We start from the raw sequence: 26409 nt of genomic DNA, 5'->3' as shown, positions 1-26409 counted from the left end.
TGAAAATATCTAACATTGATGTAATTGAGTTCCAGAAGAAGAGAGAATGAGATAGAAGGAACATTTAAAAAAGTGAATTGCCAAAAATTTTCCCAAAGAGAATAAAGATGGCAACTCACATATTTAGAAGATCTACAAATGTCAAGCAGATTAAATGCAAAGAAAACCATACTTATGCATCTAATGTTAAAATATATGGAAATAGAATACAAAGAGGAAATCTTAAAAGGAGCCAGAGAAAAGAGCTATCTTACCTTCAAATAGAATAACAGTAAGAAACTGAACTTTCTTCTGAACAGAAACTTTGATGTCAGGAGACGCTGAAAAGATACCTTTAGAGCCCTGAAAGACAATAACTGCCACCCTATTTTCCTATATCCCGCAGATATCTTTTTTTTTTAATTTATTTATTTTTTATTTTTTTATTATTATTTTATTTATGATAGTCACACAGAGAGAGAGAGAGAGAGAGAGAGGCAGAGACATAGGCAGAGGGAGAAGCAGGCTCCATGCACCGGGAGCCCGACGTGGGATTCGATCCCGGGTCTCCAGGATCGCGCCCTGGGCCAAAGGCAGGCGCTAAACCACTGCGCCACCCAGGGATCCCCCGCAGATATCTTTAAAAATCAGGGTAAGGGGGCACCTGGGTGGTTCAGTTGGTTGAAAATCTCTGACTCATGATTTCAGCTCAGGTCATGATTTCAGAGTTGTGAGGTCAGGTTCTGCGCTCAGCAGGGAGTCTCTTTTAAGACTGCATGTGTGAGTGTGCATGCGCATGTGTGTGTGCGTGCATGTGTGTGCTCATGAGAGCTCCCCCCAAATAAATAAATCTCTATAATAAATAAAAATCAAAGTGAGAGTCCTAGCTCCACTGTGGAAACGTAAAGCCATTGAAGCCCATCCCTCCCACTGATTATAACTAAAAACTCCAGACAAAACACAAAAAACAACTAAGGATTCTGAAGAAGTAGGCAGATTGTGGAGAAGGACCCAGACAGAAGTGAATTCCCCATTTTCTTTTCTCATGAGTATTCTTTTCTCATGAGTATTTTATTTCTCATGAGTATTTGCCCCAAGACCCACAGGTCCTAGTCACAGTGTGGTGTGGCAGCCCAGGCAACTGAAACCTCAAGAGAAACCCTCTCGTTCCTGGACAGGGGGGCATCTGTGAGCTGGAGAGTTTGAAGGGAATCCAAAGGAAGGGGATTCCCAGATTCTGTGAATGGCCCACATGAGTGTCAGCCTAGCTCTTGAGCTACACATCACATGGGGTAAAGGTGAACTAGCAGAGACAAGGCTTACAGAACTAAACTAAGAAGTCACTGCCTACAAAAATTGAAACACAAATTGCCATCTGAACATAACTGCCTACTGTAACAAAAGCATTAGTGTCCTCCAAGAAATTATAACAGCACCTAGACCACATAGCAATAATATTCAGTATTCAAAATAAAATCCAAAATTATTTGATACATAAAGAATCAGGAAAATGTGGCCCAGTTCTCAAGGGAAAGGGAACCCAGAGATGACCCAGATGTTGGAATTATCCCGACGGAAAGTCTGAAGCAGCCATTATAACTAGATTCTCTGAGGTTAATGAAAAACACATTTGAAATAAGTGAAAAAGAAGGAATTGTCAGCCAGAAATAGAAACTATTTTTAAAAAAACATTTTATCTCTAAAAAATATACTCCGAAATAAACTCACTGGATGAGTTCAGTAGCAGAATGGAGATGAGAGAGGGAAGAATCCATGAACTTGAAGTTTGAGTAATAGAAATTATCCAGTTAGAAGAACAGAGAGAGAAAAGACTTTTTATAAAGATGAAGCCTCAGAGACTTGTGGGACAATATCAAAAGGAATAACATATAATTGGAGTTCCAGAAGTATTAGAGGAAAACATTGTGATAGAAAAGACATCTGAAAAAAAAATAATGGAGAAATAAGTAATAAATAAATAACTCCCCAAATTTGGTGAAGTATTTAGATTTACAGTTACAGGAGGCTCAGTAAAACTATAGACAGGATAAAGCCATGGAAAACCACATCTGCACACACATAAGCAAACTGCTAAGCAACAAAGATATCCATCTGTTAATAAAATAGCTGCAAGGGGAAAAATTAAAAACATCTTGAAAACTATTTTTTTTTAATTTTTTTAAATTTTTATTTATTTATGATAGTCACAGAGAGAGAGAGAGAGGCAGAGAGAGACACAGGCAGAGGGAGAAGCAGGCTTCATGCACCAGGAGCCCGACATGGGATTCGATCCCAGGTCTCCAGGATCGCGCCCCGGGCCAAAGGCAGGCGCTAAACCGCTGCGCCACCCAGGGATCCCAACATCTTGAAAACTATTAAAGAAAAATGACACATTACCTACAGAGGAATAATGATTTGAATGACCATGTATTTTTACCCCAACCATGAAGGAAAGAATACACTAGAACAACACCTTGCAAGTGTTATAAAAGACCTGTCAACCCAGAATTCAATATCCAGTGAAAATATTCTTCGGGGGGAAAGGTAAAATATAAACATTTTCAGATAAAAGAATTCCTGGCCAGCAGACCTGCTGTATAAGATATGCTAAAGGAAATTTTTCAGGCTGACAAAAATAATACCACAAAGAAAACTGGATCTGCAGGAATGAAGGAAGAACAAAACACATGGTAAATAGTTAATATAAAAGACTACTTTTTTACCTCTTAAATTCCTTAAAAGACTTAGAATTTCCCAAAATGAAAATTGCAACGTTATCTTATGGAATATTTGATATATGTACATGTTTTACAGTGGTAATGGGATTCACTCTGCTAACATTCATTACAGTTAATGTTATTGTATACCAAGTGGTGCAATACTAACTTTAAGTAGCCTGTAAATGACTGGGTGTGCATATTATAATTCCTGGAGTATCCACTTTTAAAAATGCAGTGAGATATAGCTGAAAAGCCAATACAAATATTCAAATAATCCTAAAATAACAACCCACACACATGACTAGAAAATAAATAAGTTGTATTATCTGGGCAGTAGAATTATAGATACTTAATTTTTTTCATCATACAACAATTCATATTGACCAGATTTTCTTAATGTATTGTTGGTATAACCAGAGACACATTTAACTTAGACTTTGGTGTTCTCAAAAATGGAAACTGGAAATACATGTCTTTGAAACTTAGATTGTTATGGAAAATAATAAAATGTAAACATGCATGTACTTACAGAAGCTTACAATGCAATTCTAATGGTATCATCCTGGGCTGGGATTCGCAGGGAGGAAAATGATCAGTAAATGAAGCTTCAGACTAGCAAGGGTACTTTACCAACAGGTATCTCTACTTTGATCTAACTAAAAATGCCATCTGAGTGATTTCCGACCCATATTTGCCAAATTAGTAGCCTTTGTGAAATTGGTTATTTTCTTTCTATAGATGTTGTAATGTTGATTAACTGATCATTTGAGCGATTAGGCATTTCCTCTGCCTTAGGAGTGACATTTTAAATAATTAACTTTAAATATGAAGGAAATTAAGCGTGTAATTATGTCCTTAGGATCAAAGTTCTGATCGTACCAGTCTTTCTTCAGTGGGAGCCCAGGATTCTGAATCTACCTCTTTAACAGATGAAGATGTTTGCCATGAATTGGAAGGAGCTACTTCCTCCCAAGAGAGCACATGTGCTGCTTCAGGGAATAAGGGAATTGATTTCAGCAGAACAAGCCTGGAAAGTTCTGCCTCCTTAGAAGGTTTGTCCAGTTTGATGATACTGCCTATTGTATGTGATACCTTTACTTTTTTTTCTTTGTTTTAATTTTGTAAAAGATTTGCATGGCTCCAAAGTCCAAACAAAAAGAACTAAGGTACTTTTAGAAAAGTCTACCTCCCATCCCCACTCCATCCTGTTTTCTTCCTGTGCCTAGAGGTAACCATTTTTATTAATTTTGGTTTATCCTTCCATTGTTTCTTTTAAAATATGGGGATATGGGAGTGAGTGTTTTTACTACCTCCTGTTTTCTTATTCAAAAAGTAACATACTTTCCCACTTGTATTTTTCACTTAACAATATATCCTAAAGATCATTCCGTATCATCACATCACATTGTGCCTTACTCAGTTGTACAGTTGCATAGTTAATCATCTGTGAATATATCATAGTTTATTTTAATCACTTCCCTATTGATGGACATTAAGTGTCCAGTCTTTGACTATTATAAATAATGCTATGATGCATATATGTCATATTATGTTTTTGCCAGGGTATCTTTGAAAGATACAGATTCTTCCTTGAAGCAATATTGCCAGGTTGTCTTCCTCAGGGGTATACTGGTTAGCATTCCCACTGGCAGTGTATAAGAATACCTATTTCCCCACAGCCATGTCAACAAAATATTTTGGCAAAGTTTGGGACTTTTGCCACCTGATCAGTAAAGACTGTATTTCAGTTTAGTTTTCATTTATGTTTCCCTTATAAATTGAGCAACTGTTTATATGTTTAAGGACTATTTGTAAAAATAAAAAAAAAAAAAAAAAGGACTATTTGTATTTCTTTTTCTGTGGACTGTCCTTTGCCTACATTTCACTTGTTGATCCTTTTTTTTTTTTTAAGTTTTATTAGGTTTTTTTTTATATCAGGGAATTAATTCTTTGTCTCATATAATTGCAAGATACTTTTTCCAATTTTGTCAAGTTTTTGTGGAGTTGTTTTTTTTGTTTTGTTTTGTTTTTTTGCCACACAGAAGTTTTTAATTTTAGGTCATCAAATTTATCAGTGCTTCCCCTATTGCTTCTGGAGTTGGAGGTATTAGGAATTAGGTATTTTTCTCTGTAAAACCTATCATATTTTAGGTTTTGTGGGCCACACACCTCTTCATCACATAATTCTTTTTTATGGTTTTCTTCTTCTAACAACACTTTAAAATGTAAAAACCATTCTTAAAAAAACTTGTGGCCATACCCAAGTAAATTTGATCCCTGATTTAGATATTTAATCCATTTGAAATTTATCCTAGGATATGGTGTGAAGAATGGATGCATTATAATATTATTTCATGTGCACCTTTGATATTTTAAAAAGCTTTTATTATGGATATTTTCAAATGTACACAGAAGTAGAAAGAATAGCATAATGAACCCGCATTTAGCCTTTACCCATTGCAACAGCTATCAGCAAATGGCCAATCTTGTTTTCTGTCCCCGTCCTGTAGACCCAACATTTTTTTTCTTGCCCACGGATTATTTTAAAGTAAATCCTAGGCAGCATATAATTTTATTCATCAGTACTTCCACATGTAGCTCTAAAATATAAGGGCTTTAATATTTTATATTGTTTAAAAAAGTGGAATTCAACCAGGTAAATTTGAAGATCTAACTGGCTTTATTAAACAGTTCTTGAATGAGGCAATATCTCATCTAGCAAGTAGAGGGGAGGCGTCAAGGAAATGTACAAAATGGAAGGCTTTTTATAGAAGAAAGGTGAGGCAAGAAAGTTATTAGCAAAAGAGAAGGATATTCCAGGCAAAGTCACTTTCCCTTAGCGAGTAGTAGGGGGTGGGGGGCAGCAGATGAAGACTACTTCATCTGCCATTGTGAGGTGGAGAGAGGGCCCATGTGGCAAGCTCCCTGGCACTGGTCAGAATATTCCTGACTTACTGGCTAAGACTATACTCTGAAGGAGATTGAAACTGCAATTAGATTAGGTGTTAAGCCCTCTTTGGGAACTCAGCCTAAGTGATGCCATTTTGGGCCAGTGGTTTTTCTTTAAAAAAAAAAAGTTTTAACATTTTTAAATTATGCATTTGATAATTTTATTTTTAATTTTATTAATATGCAATGTAATGTGTACACTTTTACATATGTAAATACATTTCAGATATTCAGAGGACACCTTAGATCGAAAACCAGAACTTTAACAATATCCAGAACCTCCTCTCCTGCCTGCATCTAGTCACTGCTCGCTTCACAGATAAACATTAGCATGGCCTGTTTGGAGCATGTACGCTGTGTATCTTTGGTGAAGCATTAATTTTTTGAGAACATAATTGTAATGCTATTATCTTTTTTTAATGTTTTAATGATATAATATTTTCTATCAAGTATTAGTTTAAATTTTCACAGTTATCTCATAAAACTTTTTTTATAGGTGGTTTGTTCAGATTGGGATCCAGACAAGGTCTCCTTGTTGCATTTGGTTGATATGTCTATTCAAACTTCCTCTTTGTTCTCTCTCTTTTTCCCACTCTTGTCCTCCATTCATGATTAACTCATTATGCCCCCTCCTTTTTTAACATACAAGAATAATTTGTTGTGCTAAGAAATAAACCTCACAACCCAATTCATATTTATTAAAATGAATATTCTGTGCTCTAGATTAATTGGATTTAAAAGGGAGGCTGCCCACAGAAATGATTTCATTAGTCAAGCCTGATAGGAGGTCTGAGAAAGCAGTTTTGAACTAGCTTTAGGAATTACAGAAGGTTGTGGGGAACCATCCAGGAAAGCACTGCAGTTACCACCAAATGTAAGCAATTTACAGGCTGACAGAGACGTACTCCCTTTCTGTCCCTCTCAACACATCTGTGAAGCCAGCCTAGGACCAGTGGTGGTAGGTCTAGAGATACCTCTTTTTCCCATTGTCATTTATATACTAAAGCAATCAGGCCATTAGTCTAGATTAGGCTGATTGCCTCCCTATGAAAGGAGAAAGCCAGAGTGAGGTTCTTGTCTCACCCGGTTGAAGAATGAATCTCATGAACAAAGGAGAGTGAGTAAGGGGGGGGGGGGGGGTTGCTGTATGTAGAGATATGTAGAGATAAAGGAAGTTTCCAAAGGAATTTTTTTATGTTAAAGTAGACTCACAGGATCCTGAAGGTCGGCTAAGATTGCCCTTTATCCTTAGCAAAGTGTCAGTATCCAGGCAGTTGAGTCCCTAAGAGGAATGTCACTCAGCCCACCTCAACGACTTGTCACTGGGCTGCAAGTAGTAAGGAAATTTAATAATTTTTCTTCTCCCTTTGTTTCCCACATCAGTTGGTGTTTAACATGTCTTCCCGTCTTATCTGTTTCTCATGAACTGGTAGTTTATTGCATTATTTATTTTTTAACTTTACTTTATAAAAATATAAGTGTTCATTCGTAACATTTAGTAACTACTGAGGAAAAAAAAGGTATAGATTACATCCAGTCTTACTAACAAAGTACAGCCACTGTCAACAATTGATTTGACTACAGAACTCCCCTTACTTTTTATTGTTGTTGTTTTAATACCTACTAATATCCATTACTCTTAAGAATATATTTGGAAATTCTTCAAGAACAAGATTACTGTACCAGATCTTCAAAGATCCTGAGAAGACAGAGAATTACCAGTAAATCTTTTTATGATTGGGAACAAAATTAGCTATTTTATGTCTTTTAAATCTTAGAACTAAATACCATTCTTGTATTTTAAATATAGAAAAAGAGAAAAAGCAAATTACAAATAACTGAAATGCCTTGTAACCTGTACCCGAAAAGTACTTCATAATAAATGCACACCCCCAGCATGTGGGAAGCTGTAGAATTATAGCACATTTCCTTAAGTTTGTGCTCAAAACAAAAATGCATGCCTTGAAAAGCATGTTTTTCATTGTTTATTTGTTGTTTTTCTTAAGTTTTGCTATTTGGAATAGAACAGTTGGACAGTTTATCAGAGAATTTATGGAAATAAAAGATTTCATGTCCTTTCTCATTAATTGTAATGGTTTTACTCTTTGTTTTTTAATAATGAACAGGATCCCTGTCAAAGTTTGCCTTACCTGGGAAATCAGAAGTGGCATCTTCCTGTAACACAAGTAATACAAATATCTTCCAGAACTATGCAATGGAGGTACGATTTTAATCCAAAGAGTATCTTCCTATACTACTTATAAAACTTACATTCTTAAGTATTCATGGTCAGGAGTAGAGTAATAAAAAGTTAAATATGTAGCATCTGAAAATTTCAGAATGTATATTGCAGCTGAATAAACTTAAAATATCCAATATTTCAGAATACTAACGTCAAACTGCATCATCTCTGTTTAAAAGCAAGTCTCTTCCTTCCTTTGGGAGATTTATCAATGTACAAAGCTTATTCCATTTTCAATTATTTCTAGTTATTTCTTTTTATCTGTATGCTCTCTTGGAATTTTTATTTCACATCTGAACCTCTTAAAAACCCAACTCTACTATGCAAGCATGCTTTTATGAGGGGACATGGAGCTGGTTTGGCATTTGTGTTCCCTTTGCCCATCATGTTTGTCATTCTTTCTGTCAGTTTGTTGTGGATATCTACTGGAGATGCTGCTGTGTCTCTTTTTCTCACAATGAAAAAATTATGCTTTTACACTTTAAAAGTTTTACGTAATTTTTTTTATAAAAATTGCTTCCAAATACATTTGTGACTGTTGTCGCTTCTTCAGGCCAATTTGCATAAAATAGATTTGCACGTAGCTGGAAAAGAAATAGTGAGCCCTGATATTATAATTGACAAAGTTTCTGATAGCTTCAGGAATTTCTATATTTTATTCATGTAATGACAGCGTTTACATTCATCTATAGCAACACCTCTTGAACTGTCTTTAGTGACAGACCAGGGTTTTGTTGCAGTTTTTAATTAATGCCCAATCTGTCGTGACTGATACTGTACTAAAAAATGTCTATTGATCACAAACATATGGCAGCAATGATCAATTGCTTTAAAAGTTTCTAAGTCCACTTCTCAATTTCTTTACTAATCACAAATCAGAAAGACTTGTAGATTCACACTCGTCTGGTGACCATACCATGAGTAGCATGCAGACCCATAATACAAAATTACAAATACCTATTTTTGGTATTAGCAAATTAGTGCTTGGATTTACTTTTTCATTAATAAAACCATGGCAGGTTTTGTAGTAATTATAATGGTAAAAATGCTCATTTAAATGCAAGGTTCCCTTTCAGGTAAAGATTTTGAATTCTATTTAGCTAAATATAATATATTTTTTGTTATTGTTTATACCTTCTGAATCCTTCTTTTAGTTTTCCAGCAGATTTATGGATTGAAATAGTTTTTAACTCATTGCATCTCCAATAGGCTCACTTTATAAAGTGCTATTTTCTCCCATAGGTTCTTATCTCAAGTTGCTCTCGGTGTAGAACTTGTGATTGTCTTGTCCATGATGAGGAAATCATGGCTGGCTGGACAGCAGATGATTCAAATCTCAATACTACATGCCCGTTTTGTGGCAATCTCTTCTTGCCCTTTCTGAATATTGAAATAAGAGATTTAAGACGACCCGGAAGGTAAGGATTTGTGCTTTCTTTTACCTTCATGTTTAAGGATCATATTTCCTAGAATATCTCTTTTCTCAAAAAGCTCCTTTGATTCACATTGCAGATACTTTCTGAAGTCAAGTCCATCTACAGAAAATATGCATTTTCCATCCTCCCTTTCAAGTCAGACAAGGCAGTCTTGTATCTCAACATCAGCCTCTGGTCTTGACACGTCTGTTATCTCTGTTCAAGGGAATTTTGATCTCAATAGGTAATTATCATGTGAAACTATATTTTAACAGATAGTACATGTTTCTGAAAATGACAGAAAAACCAGCTGACCATTTAAAATTTCTAGGGGTGCCTAGGTGGCTCAGTCAGTTAAGTGTCCAACCCTTGATTTCAGCTCAGGTCATGATCTCAGGGTAATGGAGCCTGCTTGGGATTCTCTCTCTCCCTCTCCTTTTGCCATGTGCTTTCTCTCTCTCTCTCTCTCTCTCTCTCTCTCTCTCTCTCTCTCTCTCTCAAATTTCTTTGTATCTGTATGCTCATAATCTTAAGGTTCATAATCTTAAGTTCTTACCCCTAATTAAAACAGTATTAAAATTCTCTAATAACCGGGGCACCTGGGTGGCTCAGTTGGTTAAGCGTCTGCCTTCAGCTCAGGTCATGATCCCTCAGGGTCCCAGAATTGAGCCCCACGTTAGAGCTCCTTGCTCAGCGAGGAGCTTGCTTCTCCCTCTCCCTCTGCCTGCTGCTCCCCCTGCTTGTTCTCTCTCTTTCTCTGTGTCAAGTAAATAAATAACATCTTTAAAAAATGTTTAATTTTTAAAAATTCTCTAATAATCTAAATGTATAAACAGTTATAATTTATGCCTTATGAATACAGTTTAAGTTGTATAATTCTTATATGATAATGCTTACTATGCTTTAAAAGTAAAAATTCCAGGGACACCTGAGTGGCTCAGTGGGTAAACCATATGATTCTCAATCTCAGGGTCATGAATTCAAGTACCATGTTGGGCGTAGAGCCTCTTTAAAAAAAAAAAAAGTAAAAATCCCGTAGAACACTTGAAGTTCATCATGAATATCTTTCTCTTTTCTCTCTCTCTTTCGGAATTATGTCAGTACTAACTTACTTTACTTTGGAATATTTAGTAATCTGAGAAAACATTTTGAGCTGATAGAGGACTTTACAGTAAGCCTAATATAAGTACATTTACACTTAAAACAAATGCAGAAACTGACTTCATTTTGGAGAAGTATCAGATACACCATATATATAGCGGGACGGGAAACATCCTATTGGTAACTGCATGTTGCAGAAAAAAATGCCTGCAGGAAACTGGGAGGCTGACATGACATGTCTAAGCCTGAGTGCTTAGACAGCACAACTGCAAATCTGTGTGGTCGTAGTTTTAGCATAGCCCTTTCTCTGACTGGGTCCCACTAGCTTGTGACTCCTGAAGAAATAGGTGCCTATTTTCTCTGCTTTATCCTCTGGGATTCCTGATGTATAAAAGTTGTCCACTAAATGTTTTTTAATAAATGAATAACTTTTGGATATTTAAAGTTCACTGGATAAAAGAAAATTTAACATGACTAGATTACTTAAAAATATATCCTGTGGAAAAAAATATATATATATCCTATGGGAATAGCCTGACTAATATCTTTATTTGATTTACTTTGCTACGTATCCAGCTCTGATTCTAAAGCACTGGTCTTTCTGAATGAAATAAATCTAGACAATGATATGCTTTTTTTCTTTCTTCAATGCCCAAGCAAATCTAAACTGCTGGAAAATACATGTGCCCGAACTATTCACATCCCTGCTGATAGATCAAAAACAGGTGTGTCAAAATGTCCAATATTTCCAATGGCCAGGAGTGTTAGTACTTACGGCCCCTTGGATAAGGAAGACACTGGAGGCCAGAAGCTCATTCCTACAGGCAGCCTGCCAACTACTTTACAGGGAGCTACAGTATGTATTTTGGTGTTTTTAAAATTTTGGATATTGATTATTTACATATGATTTTATTCCCCTTGCCCTATACAGCCTCATTAACTTCAATTTTATAATGATCAAGAAGAGTTTCTAGTCCAATGATAAAATTATAGTATTTTTTATTTACATGGAAATTGTGACAGGAATTTTTATATTTGATTTAATATCATCAATGTTGTATTTTCTATTTATGGTTTTTTATTTATTCAACAGGATTCTTTAGGATTAGAGTGGCACCTCCCTAGTCCAGATCCTATCACAGTTCCATATCTTAGTCCTTTAGTGGTATGGAAGGAGCTTGAAAGCTTACTGGAAAATGAAGGCGACCATGCAATAACAGTGGCAGACTTTGTGGATCATCATCCAATCGTGTTTTGGAACCTGGTGTGGTATTTTAGACGTCTCGACTTACCCAGTAACTTACCTGGATTGATTCTTTCTTCTGAGCATTGTAACAAGTATTCAAAGGTATGAAAATAAAAATTAACTAAAAGGCAGTGCTACTGTCACCATTATATTTGCATATACCAAATGACAGAAAAGTAATTTTTATGTTGTTTTTATAAAATAACCATCTGAATTATTAGATCAGTAAAATTGTTTTAGTTGCATTTACAGATAGTTTTTCTTCCTAAAGCCCTAGCCGTAAGACAAAATCAAGTTTTGTAGCCTTCTTGTAAAATTGACATAATAAAATGGTCTATTTTTTTATTGTAACCTCAAAAAGAAACTGTCAGTGACTCTTGCAAGAAGAGTTTGTGATTTGGCCCCACTCATGCCTCATACCTCCTTCAAAAACAAGCCTTACACATTTTTAGGAGGATGTCTGTTGTTCCTAGTTCAGCATGTCCTACCATTCTCTTCAGTCCTTTTCTCAGTTTTTGCATAGCATTTAGATAGTTATATGTTTACTTGTATTTTTGATATATTATTATGTAGAAGTGTTTTACTTCTTCATATGTGTATCATCCCCACTAAATCTCAACATCTCTAAATTAGGAACTTTTTCTGCCTACTTGTACTCATGTCTATGATTGTGCATATGCTTTGGATTTTCAGCACATGATGAATGAATGATTAAGAGGTTTACTCAGTGAGTTATCTAGGGTGAGGTCTTGGACCGATGTAGAATGAGGCTCCTGGGTTCATTTTTCTGGGCACCCACAGTTATAAGCTGGTTAAGGTTAGCCCTTCATGGTACCCTTTCTTACTGATCTAAGTAATTGGTTAAAACTGCTACTTCAGAGAACATTAACTTCTCAACTCAGCTCATCTTTCTTCAGTAGAGTTAGATGCATACAAACCGGTCATTTCCTGCCCTCTTTCCTCTCTTGCACACATATATCCTAAAAAATATTTGTAAGGATCTTTATAAGATATTTACCAAACATTATCAGGTAAGAATTGTTAATGAATATGTTTGTTCTTCAATACAGATTCCTCGCCACTGTATGTCCGAAGATAGTAAATACGTTTTAATACAAATGTTATGGGACAATATGAAATTACATCAGGATCCGGGACAGCCTTTGTACATCCTCTGGAATGCCCACAGTAAGTGCTGTCATAGAATGCTGACTTGGTTTATGTAAGAGTAATCTCTACTTGCTTTAAATAGCCTGAACTAATATATAACTAACTTCTATTTTACTATCCTACTTTTTGTCTTACAGGTCAAAATCGTACTCTTTTGTTTGAGAGTGAGTGTTAAGTTTGATGTTTTTAGTACTATCTTCCATGGAGGCCAAGGGATTTTTTGGTTTTTTGGTTTTGTGTTTTGAGTGATGCTACATATGTGCTGGAGGGGTTATGTTTCATGGAGTTCGCTTTTAGCACATTGCTTGTCCCAGTTTTTTCTTTTTACATATTTGTTTGTTTCCATCCCAGGCTGCTGATTTAGAATTTCCTCCAGGGGCTGTATTAAGGAAAACGCATTTTTAGAATTTGTCTGTTTGAGGCCACAGAAAGCTTTAGGCCTATTTTCATCATTATGTGTCCTTCTGTTCCCTTTTTTTTTCTCTTTCTCATTCTTAGATTTCTATTCCTTTATCTACTGCCCTTAATTTGTTTTTAGTGCTTTGTAACTTCTTTAATAACTATCAATTGTTGCTTAGTTACATTGTCATTTATATAGAATACGTTTTCCTTCATCTGCTCTTTGGTCTTTTACAGCCCAAAAGTATCCAATGGTCCATTTATTGCAAAAGGGTGATAATTCATTTAACCAGGAACTGTTGAAAAATATGGTAAAAAGCATTAAAATGAATGATGTCTATGGACCAATGAGTCAAATTTTAGAGACACTGAATAAATGTCCTCACTTTAAAAGACAGAGGTAAGTGTGTCTTAAATGAAAATAATGTTCCTCTAAAAAGTTTCATATTATTGGCTTAGTAATGTGTTTTATTATCTCATACCTATATTAGTATAAATATTTTTGTGCAGAACGTAGAGACCATATGAATAGTAATATCTTCACTCCTTTTTCTCCCCTAGGAGTTTATACAGAGAAATACTATTTCTCTCACTTGTGGCACTGGGAAGAGAAAACATTGATATAGGTAATTCAGCATAACATCTAACAAGTAGAGTTTATATATCATGGTATCATTTTAAAAGTATTTTAATATTGGTAGTCTTTATTATTATTTTAGTATTATTTTAATATTAAACTATATTAATATATTCTGATTCTTTGACTTCTTTAATAGATACTTTGGTCATTGTTAGTAATAGTAATGATAAATGATAAAAGCTAACATTTTTTGAGGACCTGCTATGTACCTAACACTGAAGCAGGTACTTTCCATGTATTCTCTCTGATAATTCTCTCAAAAGTCTTATGAAACCGGGACTGCTGTTGTTTCAGAAGGGATGTAAAGTGGCTAGATATCTATTTCATAGGCCCCAAACTTTTTTGATTGATCATCTTCTTCTCTCAGTAATTGTGCCTGGCTCCCTTTAAGTTTCCACTTATGGGTCTCAGGAAAGGACAGAAATAGTCCCCAGTAGATAAAAAAGAAGGGGGTGGCTATCAGGCATTGAGAGACTGGAGCAGAGTTTTGACATTTTGTCTGGGAAGTTATAATGTAAATAAGTTAATGAAAGTCATAATGATATATGTAAGTCCTCTGACTTGAGTGGTATCTGACTTGGGTGCCCTGCTTAAGTAAACCTTCCAATTAAAGAGTAGATGTGTAATCGGCCATACTTTATAGGTGATTATATACTATCTTAAAAACATATCCAGTTATTTAGTGTTGGTTAATACTGGTTGGCTTTTTTTTTTTTAAGATTCATTTACTTATTTGAGTGGTGTGTGTGTCTCTGTGCGCGCGCGTGCACGCGTGTGCATGGAGGAGCAGAGGAAGAGGGAGAGGGAGAGAAGCAGATTCCCCACTGAGCATGCAGCAGGACACAGGGCTTGGTCCCAGGACCCTGAGATCATGACTGAACAGAAACCAAGAGTTAAATCCTCAACCAACTGATCCACCCAGGCGCCTCTCAAAATGATGATAATATACAATAAGCTTATGCCCTATTACAGGTTGCTCAGCCAGACCATATGGAACATGAATAGAGAACAGGGGCATTCCCTGTGGTGCTAGCTTCCCAACAAGTTCACTAAAGGATGGGAAAGAGTAGGAGTTAGTGGATGAAGTAGAGGCCTTAGAGCAGCCATCCCCAACTGGGTATCTCAAGGCAGTATCAGTCACCTTCTCACCAAATATGACCTGTGTCAGTCTTGATGCCAAGAGAGAGCTTGTAGAATCCAGGAGCAATGATATGTGTGGGTGAGGTGGCAAGCATCTTACAGAATGAAACTACTAGATAAAGGTAAATAGATAAAAGGTAATAATTTTTATGTATTCATTATCTAAAGCGATTAACCTTTTCTTAGCACATTCTATAGAAAAGTCAAATTTAGCTAAAGTTTAAATTTCCTGACCCACTAAAATGATGCTGTGAGAGGGAAAGTGTAAAAAGGCTTTTATCTCAACAATCCATCATTTACTTTGCTGTAGCCAAAACAAGCATTATATGATCCCTGCGGTGGTGCTGTTAAATTTCCTTATCCTTGCACCCCTTCCCCAACCAGAGCCAAATTTAAAAATATGCTTCATTCCTGACCCTAACCCCCATGGAAAATTTTATTCCTCCTCTATCTGCTTGGAGATTATTATATAGGTACTTTTACTAGTACCTTAAAGGAATTTACCATTTCATGAGTTCAAGGTCTCTTTTCCCCTGACTCTCTGTGATGACAGACCTGATAGTAACTTCCTTTGCCAGTTCTTTGAAGGTTTCTGGAAGTATCTGAGTTCTTATGGCTTGTCCTTTATGATTTTCTCTGGGTGCAGAACTCTTCATGGTCTATACATATGTTTGGTATCCCTCAAAAAACTATCACTTTCTGTGTAGACTCAGAATTGATGCCCAAAGAGAATTTAGAAATCCAAGAGGAAGGATCAGAGACTAGAGCAATAATGGGAGGAGAAAAGCAAATATGATACCAAATATAAATGAGAAAATAATTGATATTAGAATGGACTAATGGAGGGGGAACCTAGATGTTAAAGGGTTAACTTCTGGAGGCTTCTGCTGAGAGGCAGACTGAACTATGCAGAGAAGGTACCTAAAGTGCTTTGTAACCAGGAAAGAGTGTGGAGAATGAGTTTGAAGAAGCAGCCAGGAACTAGTTCATGCAGTCTTATAGGCGCTGCCATGTATTTTGGACAGAATACTCAGTGTAGTGGGAAATACCTGGGGTTTTTTAACCAGGAGAGAGACATGATCCAATATATATTTTACCAGAATCTCTAATCTATGGAGAACAAATTGTGTCCAGACCCAACAAATAGTGAAAAGGGCAGTTAAGAAGCTAATGCAAGAGTACAAGTGGTTTCGGTGTGATATTTTACACAAAACCAACATTTAAAGGAAAAAGAGGGGCTCTTGGGGTGGTTGGGTGGGAAAAGCCTGTGATTCTTGATCTTGGGAGTCATGAATTCAAGCTTCCACCTTGGGTGTAGAGATTACAAAAAAATAAGTAAATAAGTAAACTTTTAAAAATAAAGGAGAGACTGATTTGTAAAAAAAAAAAAAAAAAAAGTAAGACCCAGGGAAATATAACCAGGGAACATTGTACTCAGAAGGTACATTGAGTCATAGATTTCCTTGTTAAAAAAAAAAGTGGAAAAATCTGGACAAATTCCAATAAAAAAGGTAAAATTTACTTAGAATTAAGGACTATTTGATGGAGAAAGCTAACAAAAGCGTAACTGTGTTTAACCTATAATTTTTTTGTAAGTAAATACTGTATGAATGGGTTGAGGTGCCCTTTCCATTAAAAAGAGGAAAAGAATGAGGTGCCTGGGTGGCTCAGTCAGTTGAGCATCTGTCTTCAGCTCAGGTCATGATTTCAGGGTCCTGGGACCAAGCCCTACATCAGGCTTCCTGCTCAGTGGAGAATCTGCTTCTCCCTCTCCCCTCTGCAGCTCCCCCTGCGTGTTCTCTCTCTCTCTCTCTCTCTCTCTCTCTCTCTCAAATCTTAAAAAAAAAACTGAATGGGTTCAAGTTGCAACTAGGGGGCTTTGAGCAGAATGTTGTAAATATTTGTGCCTTTTTGGTTTGGGAGTTTTGTTTCATTTAGAGAGAGAGAGAGAGAGAGAGAGCACACGTATATATATGAAAGGGCAGCAGAGCAGAGGGAGAGAGAGCATCTTAAGCAGGCTCCATGCTCGGTGCAGAGATGGACACGGGGCTCGATCTCACGACCCTAGGTTATGACCTGAGCTGAAATCAAGTCAGACACTTAACAGACTCAGCCACTAAATGATTAACTGGAAAATTAATCATCTAGGAACTTACATGTAAATACCTACATAACCTTCTACCTTACAAAACAGAAAAAGAGCAAACTAAACCCAAAGCAAGCAGAAGAAAGGAAGCAATAAGTATTACAGCAGAAATAAATGAAATAGAGAAAAAACAGGAAAAAAATTTTTGAAGAGAAACTCTTCAAAATCAAAATTGGTTCTTTGAAAAGATCAATGAAATTGACCTTTAGTAAGAGAAAAAAAAGATTCAAATTAATGAAATCAGGAATAAAAGAGGGTATACTCCTACTGCCCTTCCAGATATAAAAAGAATTATAAGAGAGTACAATAAATAATTATATGACAATAAATTCAGTAACTCAGAAGAGATAGGCAAATTTCTACAAAGACAGAAACTATAAAACTGATTCTAGAATAGAAAACCTTAAAAGAGCTATAACAAATAAATAGATTGAGTCAATAATCAAAAACTTCCCAGAAAGAAAAACAAAACAAAAAAAAAAAAAAACCCAAAACTTCCCAGAAAGAAAAACCAGGACCAGATGGTGAATTCTATCAAATGTTTAAGGATTAACACCAATTGTGATGGACTTCATGTTTGTGCCCTATCTCTAGTATGTTAAAGCCCTAATTTGGAGATAGGGGCCTGGGAAATTAATAACATCATTTGGTTGGAGCCCCCAGAATGGGATTAATATGGATTGAAGACTTAAATGTGAGATCTGAAACTATAAAATTCTTAGGAGAAAAGAACAAAAATCTGTTATGATATTGGATTTGGTATTGATTTCTTGGATGTGACACCATAGGTGCAAACAACAAAAGAAAAAATTTAAAAATTGGACTTAACAAAAATTTAAATTTTTTGCATCAAAAGGTGATATCAGCAGTGTAAAAAGGCAACCCACAGAGTAGAGTACTTGCAAGTTGTATATCTGGTTAAGGGATTAATATCCAGAATAGATTTTTTTAAACTTCTAAAACTTAACAAAAAAAAAGCCAATTCAAAATGGGCAAAGAACTTGAATAGACATTTCTCCAGAGAAGATATACAAATGGCCAATAAGCACATGAAAAGATGCTCAACATCACTAATTATTAAGGAAATGCAAATCAAAACTATATTGTGGTTCCACTTCACACCATGAGGCTGGCTCCTATGGAAAAAAAAAAATAACAAGTATTTGTAAGGATATAGAAAATTGGAACCCTTGTACATTATTATTGAGAATGTTAAATGGTACAGCTGCTCTGGAAAACAATATGGCAATTCCCTTAAAAAGTTAAAAATAGGGGGTGCCTGGGTGACTCAGTTGGTTAAGTGTCTGCCTTCTGTTCGGGTTGTGATCCCAGGGTCCTAGGATCAAGCCCCATGTCAGTCAGGTTCCTTGGTCAGTGGGGAGCCTGCTTTTCCCTCTCCCTCTGCCTGCTGCTCCTCCTGCTTGTGCTCGCTCTCTCTATATATATCAAATGAATATATACAGTCTTTTTTTTTAAGATTTTATTTATTTACTCATGAGAAACACAGAGACAGAGAGAGGCAGAGACTCAGGCAGAGGGAGAAGCAGGCTCCATGCAGGGAGCCCAATGGGGGACTCAATCCCAGAACTCCAGGATCACATCCTAAGCCGAAGGCAGACGCTTAACTGCTGAGCCACCCAGGTGTCCCTACATACAGTCTTTAAAGAAAAACAGAATTTGGAAGAGATATTTGTACATCAGTGTTTACAGCAGCATTATTCATAATAGGTAAAATGTGGAAACAATCCAAGTGTTCATTGAAGGATGAGTGAACAAGCAAAATGTGCTCTTATACATACAGTGAAATATTATTCTGCCTTAAAAAAGAAGGAACTTCTGGCATATACTACAACATGGATGAACCTTAAGAACATTAGGTTAAGTGAAATAAGCCAATCACAAAAAGACAAATACTGTAGGATTCCACTTAAGAGGCACTTAATAGTTAAAATCACAGAGTCAGAAATAGAATGGTGGTTGATGAGGTGGTGGAGGGTAGAATGGAGAATTATTGTTTAATGTTTAATGTATAAGATTTCAGTTTTGTATGAGGAAAGGAGTTATGGATGGTGGTGATGGTTGCACATTATGAAGGTCTGTAATGCCAACGAACTATAAAATTGGGTAGGATGATAATTTTTATATGTATTTTACCACAACTTTAAAACTTGGGAAAAAAGAATCTTAAAAAGATATCTTACAACTTTAAATTTCAATGGTCTTTATAATCTAGCTCTAAAATGCTAAGGATTGGGACTCCAGGTGGCTCAGTGGTTGGGTGTCTGCCTTCGACTCAGGGCGTCATCCCAGAGTCCCAGGATCGAGGTCCACATTGGGCTCCCTGCGTGGAGCGTGCTTCTCCCTCTGCCTGAGTCTCTTCCTCTCTCTCTCTCTGTCTGCCATGAATAAATAGATGAATAAAATCCTAATAAATAAAATAAAATGCTAAGGATTTTAAGGTCCCTGTTTGAGCTCTGAACTTCTATAGTCATTTAGCTGGTAGAAATGACCTAGAGATTGTTTCTTGGCCTCTGATTTTATAGTTCTGTAATATTACAAAAACTTGATTGTTGTTAATATCGAGTATAAATTGCTGAATGCCCTTCTTTCCTTATGAACTTCTGCAGATGCATTTGATAAAGAATACAAGATGGCATACGATCGTCTCACACCTAGTCAAGTCAAGAGTACACACAACTGTGATAGACCACCAAGTACAGGGGTGATGGAATGTCGAAAAACCTTTGGAGAACCTTATCTTTAAAATACGCACGTGTGTGTATATTTTCAATATGTATTGTATAGTCCATGTATAAAATAACACTTAAAGACCCTAAACTCTTTTTCTTCAATTTTTGAAAATGCATTTGTAAATGGTTCAAAAGTCCAGATAGTGTATGTACAGAATGTTTTCAAAAAAGAAGAGTGACAAGTGAGGAAAGAGCCATTTTGTTTCCCATTTCTTTTTTTTTTTTTCTTCTTCCATAACAAGTAATTAAGTATTTTTGTGACAAGGAAATCTCTGAACAAAATTACTTCTCAAATAAGACAGTAGTTTCATGGTTTCTCTCGGAAGAGACACACTGAAAAATCGTGTATGGAACTTAAACAAATGTAAGATCAAAGTATTTCCTGTTTTCATAGACTATTCAAATGTTTTGACCATGAAGTTGTATTATACATATTTTAAATTGTTTATAGTAAGTTGATATTTTTTTAATTTTTAAACAATATAACAAACAAAATGAACTTAAACTTATGAAGCAAGCAGTTAAGTGCTTATTTTCCTTGTCTGCTGCTATTTGAAGTAATTAGTTCAGCTGCAGATCTCTATATGTATATCTATCAATCTCTATATATATATTTTTTATTACTTGGGGGAATGATTCAAATGTCAGTGCTAGTGTCAGTGTTGTGCTAGGATTGCATGTTAGTACCACTGAGCCTGACTGCAGTGAATGAATGAAAGCAAAGGTGTGCACTGCCCAGACTGACTCATTGAGCCTTGTGGGAGGGGAGCTGGAGAGGTTCCAAGTCTGCTTCTGCAAAATCAGGTTCAATATACTACGATTTGAAAATTTTCTCTATCACCAACAGATGCATACAGTACACAGGGATAGCTTACAAAGCCAAATATCAATTTAAATTTTAATATTCTACATGAACATTTACTTTGGAAAATATGTCAAACAACTTATTCCAAATTTTACCCTTATTTTAATATCTAAAATATTGGGTATGATGCAGGTTGTGTCATATTTATCTGGAATATGACCTACCAGAGTATTGTTATTATATATATAATATATATACATATATATAAATATTCAAAATATTTTTTCAAAAGTAGAAAAATTATAACTCTCAAAGTACAGCCAGATAGAATTTCCCATATTGAGGAACATGGCTTTTTCAGTAAGCCTTCAGAATCTGAAGTTTATGGAATCTAAAACCCAGAAATATCCAGAAATCATACAATAAATTGAATGTTTAAGTACCAAGAGTATTAAAGAGACTCTAAAAAAATATTTTTAGTCCCCTTATTTCAAAAATCAGTTTTCTTTGGGTAATTTCTGATAAAAAGTATTCTTTGGCTATTAGAATTATTTATAGATTGTCAATATGTGTGTGTGCATGGTTGCACACATTGTCATGAATGAATTCTCTAGACAATTTCAAAGAAGAAGGAAAGGGATGGTTCCAAATTTGGTGTGTAAAGCCAGTAGAGTCCAGGACACTTGTACTGGGGATATCTGAGACTTCGAATCAATTTAGCTACAGAAAAACTACCTTTTAAGTTCACACCATTAGTGAATAGCATCAAGCTGACACATTTCACAGCTTTCTACCTGGGGAAGTAATGGGGAGAGTTTACAAAAGTGAAATTTGGGTTTGTGTTATTTTGGAGCTGAACTTGCCTACTTGAAAAATCTGGTGCTATGCACATATATATGCCTTTCCTTTGTAAATACAACTCCAGTCTTCTCCTTTATTATTCATATCCAAGTTTCACAGTCTAATGGAGTCTTTTGTTCCCTAAATCACTTGAAAATTGTCAAATGAGACTTTGGCATTGGCAACAAATATCCTTCCAAATAGGGTTCTGGGGTTCTATTTTGTTTTTTTTGTTGTTGTTGTGTGTTTTCTTCCCTTATAAGAACAGCTTTCACTGCTTGTGTTTAACACAAAATATATGTAAGAATTATAGTTGTTTGATTTCAAATATCTGACCAAGAAAAGTGAGGTAAAGCCTATTCTTTATGGTTCAAACTCATATGGAAAAGTGAGTTTAATTTTTATCTCCTCCCTCACACACATACAAAGTTTTGTTTCTGCTTTTTGTTGGGTTTTATTTCCCCTACTTTAAATCCCCAGGGAATATTATTTGTACAAATTTAGTGTTTAAAAATAAAACCGAAAACATGAATAGAAAGTGGTAAGCCCTGCTAGAAAGAAAATTAAAATCTAGATCATCCTTTAAAATAATTCTATACAAACTTTTCTTCAATTTTCTCTCTGTTGAGGATACATTTTGAAGAATCATGGCCAATTATGTTGGAGAGAAATACATTTTTGCTACATTATGTGTCTCTTGTTTTCTTACTCTTAGTTTTGTTTATACATTTAATAGTTGAAAATAAACCATGCTGTGTCCTGGTATAACTTGTTTACTACTTCCTCCCATGGTGTTTTGAATATCATACATTTGTATTTTGTATTTTAATATTCAGCTTTTCCTCCTACTGCCAGATGGGAGAATTCTGCAGTCTATTCATATTCTGATTTTTGTCTTTTCCGTTCCCTGATATTTTGGGGGAACAAGGGTGCTCTAAAACTCTAAAACTACCAGTTTATTTTATTTAAGTTTTTCTTATATGTTTTTACATTTTTGTATGTAGAGAAATGGCCCCAGAAAATGTTGGCTCAGCATTTTAGGTGATAAATACTTATTTTACTTTATGCTGGTAATTACTATGATACTTTAGTGCAACTCGCAAGTGTTAGCCTGGTGTATGTACAGAGAAGGCGGTTATATTGTATTTCTAAATGCTGTTGTAAGCATATGGTTAGAAGATAGCAGTTTGTATGGTAATGTAAGATGGCCCGGTTTTATTTTGATTTTTCCTACTAGAACTTGAAAGCTGCTATTAGGCACTTCATTTCAAAGCAGAAAGGGAAAGGACGGGCTGCCTCTTTAGGAGAGCCCTGGGTCCCCTTGGGCACTAGAGCTAGCCTGCTTTGCCCTTCCTGTTTGAGACTAAGTTTTCTTTCAGAATTGCATTCACTGGCAGCTGCATACCAGTTTACCTTAATATTCTCAGACGTATTCTCTTCTTATCCCTTTATACTGGCCTCTTCCTCTGGCTTCAAAGCAAGTACATCTTCTGGCTTAATTATTTTTGTTTACAAAAATTAGCAGGCACAAATTAATATAAGAATTTGTCTCTTACACAAAAAGCCTGTGTGCATGTGCTTATTCTCCCAAGATGGTAGCAGACTCTACTGATGAAGTCTCTATGGCCTTTCTACAGTTGCTGTCATTTGCATGGCTCCCTCCTTTTGTCTGTATAGATTTTTTTCAGACGTTGTCCTGTGATAAAACCCCTGGAGCAACTGACAGAATTTTCTGTAAAGGAAATTTTTCAGGTTTTGCCTGCTTATCACACTGAAGGGCCTGAAGACCAAAGATGGGCCTTAGGCTATGAAGGCAGCCTTAGGCCAGGGTGTCCTGCTCAGCTCTAGTGACCCCTACTCTCCCCCCCCCAATCCCCCCCCCCCCCCCGGTAGAGACAGCCCTGATCATAAGTCCTCTCTGCACCTTCCATAATGGCCAGTCCCAAAACATATTGCACTTGGAGGATTGGGAGGGGACTCTCCCACAAAAAAAGGATCCCAAGGGTATTCTTTGTCAAGGAAGGCCAGCCTGTTCTTCAAATGTATCTACCAGTCTGTGCCCTCAATACTACATTCCAGTTCCTGCTCCCTTAGGTATTCAATCTTTAAATAAAGGTAATTATGTTATAGACAGTGTCATAAAAGGCCAAGCCTATAATTTTGATAAAAAATATTTTTAGATCTATTGACGGAAGCAACCATTTAACCATGTAAACATTTAAACAGAATATCACTTTTCAAAAATTTGGAAGGAATCTTTTTTTTTTTTTTCAGTTCTATATAGAAGAACCTTAACCCATTAAATCAGGAAGACGTTCACATTTTTAGAAATTTGACCCAAATCCATTACCAGGATCATCAAGGAAAATACGACTGAGGGAGAGATGAAACCATCATTTGTGCAGCCACTGTCCACCAACTGAGATATCCAGTGGGACAGTTCAGGCATCCTAGGCTGAATGAGTGACCCAGGATTTGTCCCATGTGACTAGATAGGTCACTTCGCTTATCAAATGAGAGAACCATCTCACCATTATCTTGACATTTTTAGATGATTCTTCACCCTACAACAGCACAATTTTAATAATAAGTTATAGATTTATAAACCTATAACAAAAAAATTTCATTTCCAAGCATAACAAATTTGTTACATATGTAACAAAAGTTACATAGTTTTCCATCTCCCTGAAGCCTCCTTTCTCCCTCCCACCCCAGTGACTTCTTACTCATCCATCAAGACCCAGCTTTCATTTCACTTGACTCTTTGTGTAACAGTGTTAAGTGATCAGACCTTCCTCTCTAAGGAAAGCAAAATGCCAGACATCCAGCAAACTGATGGGAATAGGTAGGATGTTAGATCCTTAGAGTTGACCTTAATCATGAAATGGCTGTCCAGCACTTTCTTGTGACAAAATGTTTCACTGTCCAGTACTCCTCATCAGTCATTCTGGGGAAAAGCCTCAGATCCCAGGCTATCAGGCAACGTCCCTGAGGCTAGATGGAATTGGCTGCAGATGCCCAGAGTTTGGCATTGGGGTCGCCCTTCTGTCTCATTCCCTCCTCCTCTTCTTGGACCATGCCATATGGAGACCAGGTAACACATGAGCAGCAATGAGGATAACTAAGAATATGGAATGTGAACATGATCCATAGTCTTCTTGACCATTCTGACCAAGTGACCTAAAGGTGTAGATGAACTCATCCGTGTTTGGAAAATAAAATACCATTGGGACTCACAATTTATTGAAATTTAATAAAAGTCATTTCCAAAGAATGTGAATCCTGGGGCAGGGAGATCATTAATTAATCAGCCCATCATAAGAGATGGATTATGGACTAAAGTATTTTGAACATAGCCCTTCAACACCAAAATGTTTGATTTGACTTTTTTTTACATCACATCTGTCCTGCTATCTAGTCTTCAATGAGTCCTCTCGTGTTTGTAATTAAAGCCATATTCACCATCATAATCTATAGTTACCTGAGCTCCTTTTGCTCTGAAACCAGACATAGCACTATTTAATTTCTAATATGTCCCTAAACTCAATGCTAGTATAAGCAGCAAGCTGTGGTATTTAATATACAAGCACTTCAAATTGCATATATAATATTTAAATAACCACACAATTTTTTAAAACACAGAAGTCTTTTACACTAGCTATTGGAAGCAGTGATAACTCTTTCTCACCATGTTGTCATCATGTTAAGAATTTTTGGAATTTCGGGATGCCTGAGTGGCTCAGTAGTTGAGCATCTGCCTTTGGCTCAGGGTGTGATCCCAAGGTCCCGGGATCGAGTTCCACATCGGGCTCCCTGCATGGAGCCTGCCCCTCCTTCTGCCTCTCTCTGTGTGTTCCTCATGAATAAATAAAATATTAAAAAAAAAAGAATTTGGAATTTCTCCTTTGTAACTTCCTGGAGATCCACTTATAAGCCACACAGGAAATCAGTCTTCTTGCTTTATAATCCTATCTAGGTTGACACACAAGAATAGCATTACCCCACTGGATCTCTTACTCTATAAACCAGATTTAGTGCTACTGATTTTGGATTCTTTTTAAAATTACTCCTTTTCTTACTAGTAGCAGCTGTCACTGTTAGGTGAGAAGATGCTGGAGAAGCCAGGGCAGCTTTGTATGACTGTTTAATCCCTTACGGTGACAGCTTGATGGAGACAACACTAACTTGGATTTTCTAGTAAGTACATATGTTTAAATAGACCTTATTTCCTTCCCTAATATCTCCTTCACTTCCAATTCAAGGGCGATTATAAGTTTTAATTTCTTGGGCTACTTTTTTAATTTCAGTTTTCAGAAATGCAGCTATAAGAACTAAGGTAGTCCTTTTAAACTATAAAATATTGGTACACATTTTACTGGACTACAGTGTGTAATGATAATTGATTCCTGTTATACTTTTTTTTTCTATAGTCTTAGCTCCTTAAACCCACAGATAACTGGACCTGTAATGTTTACAAACCTGATAAAACCTCATGTTTTAAACAGAAAAAGAGGGGACAGCAAATTGCAGCGTGTTCTTGGGCCAGGGAGGGGGGTATAGACCACATCTGCATCTTTGGATCGGCAGCCCTGCCCTTCAGGAATGATCAGGGAACTGCGAGCATGGGAACTTGTCTTACTGCTATTGTGAGCGTCCCAGCCCTCACCCCCAAGTTAGCTCTCATTCAGAAAACCCTCTGACTCCATAGGTCCTTCTCCTGGCCTCCACATGATGGCTGCTGACGTCACTCGGGTAGGAACGCCATCCCTCCAGAGGTGAGATTCTTAAGCCACAACGAGCTGCAGGGGTTTCAAGGATAATGTTCAGTCCCAGATCACATGCCTATCAGAGGTTCTTGGCCACTCTG

At 36.3% G+C, this 26409-nt stretch overlaps 1 protein-coding gene across 14 annotated transcripts in view; it reads left to right on the top strand.

Annotated features, from left to right (window-relative positions):
* DENND4A (DENN domain containing 4A) overlaps positions 1 to 20406 on the top strand; it is a 135994-nt gene extending 115588 nt beyond the window's left edge. For 7 of the 14 annotated variants that reach the window (XM_072738850.1, XM_072738845.1, XM_026009344.2 and 4 more), the window contains 11 exons: positions 3559 to 3751; positions 7775 to 7869; positions 9133 to 9308; positions 9403 to 9549; positions 11064 to 11262; positions 11500 to 11754; positions 12723 to 12840; positions 12960 to 12986; positions 13459 to 13621; positions 13783 to 13847; positions 19775 to 20406. In XM_072738850.1, coding sequence (XP_072594951.1) covers positions 3559 to 3751; positions 7775 to 7869; positions 9133 to 9308; positions 9403 to 9549; positions 11064 to 11262; positions 11500 to 11754; positions 12723 to 12840; positions 12960 to 12986; positions 13459 to 13621; positions 13783 to 13847; positions 19775 to 19911 — 1575 coding nt within the window. In that variant the 3' untranslated portion in view covers positions 19912 to 20406. The remainder of the gene's footprint in view (positions 1 to 3558; positions 3752 to 7774; positions 7870 to 9132; positions 9309 to 9402; positions 9550 to 11063; positions 11263 to 11499; positions 11755 to 12722; positions 12841 to 12959; positions 12987 to 13458; positions 13622 to 13782; positions 13848 to 19774) is intronic. The other 7 variants (XM_072738849.1, XM_072738852.1, XM_072738848.1 and 4 more) reach the window with 2 other exon arrangements.
* Positions 20407 to 26409: the final 6003 nt, after the last annotated feature.

Source organism: Vulpes vulpes, chromosome 15 (assembly GCF_048418805.1).
Source record: "Vulpes vulpes isolate BD-2025 chromosome 15, VulVul3, whole genome shotgun sequence".
Classification (NCBI taxonomy): Eukaryota; Metazoa; Chordata; class Mammalia; order Carnivora; family Canidae; genus Vulpes; species Vulpes vulpes.
This window is presented reverse-complemented; position numbering and strand designations above follow the sequence as displayed.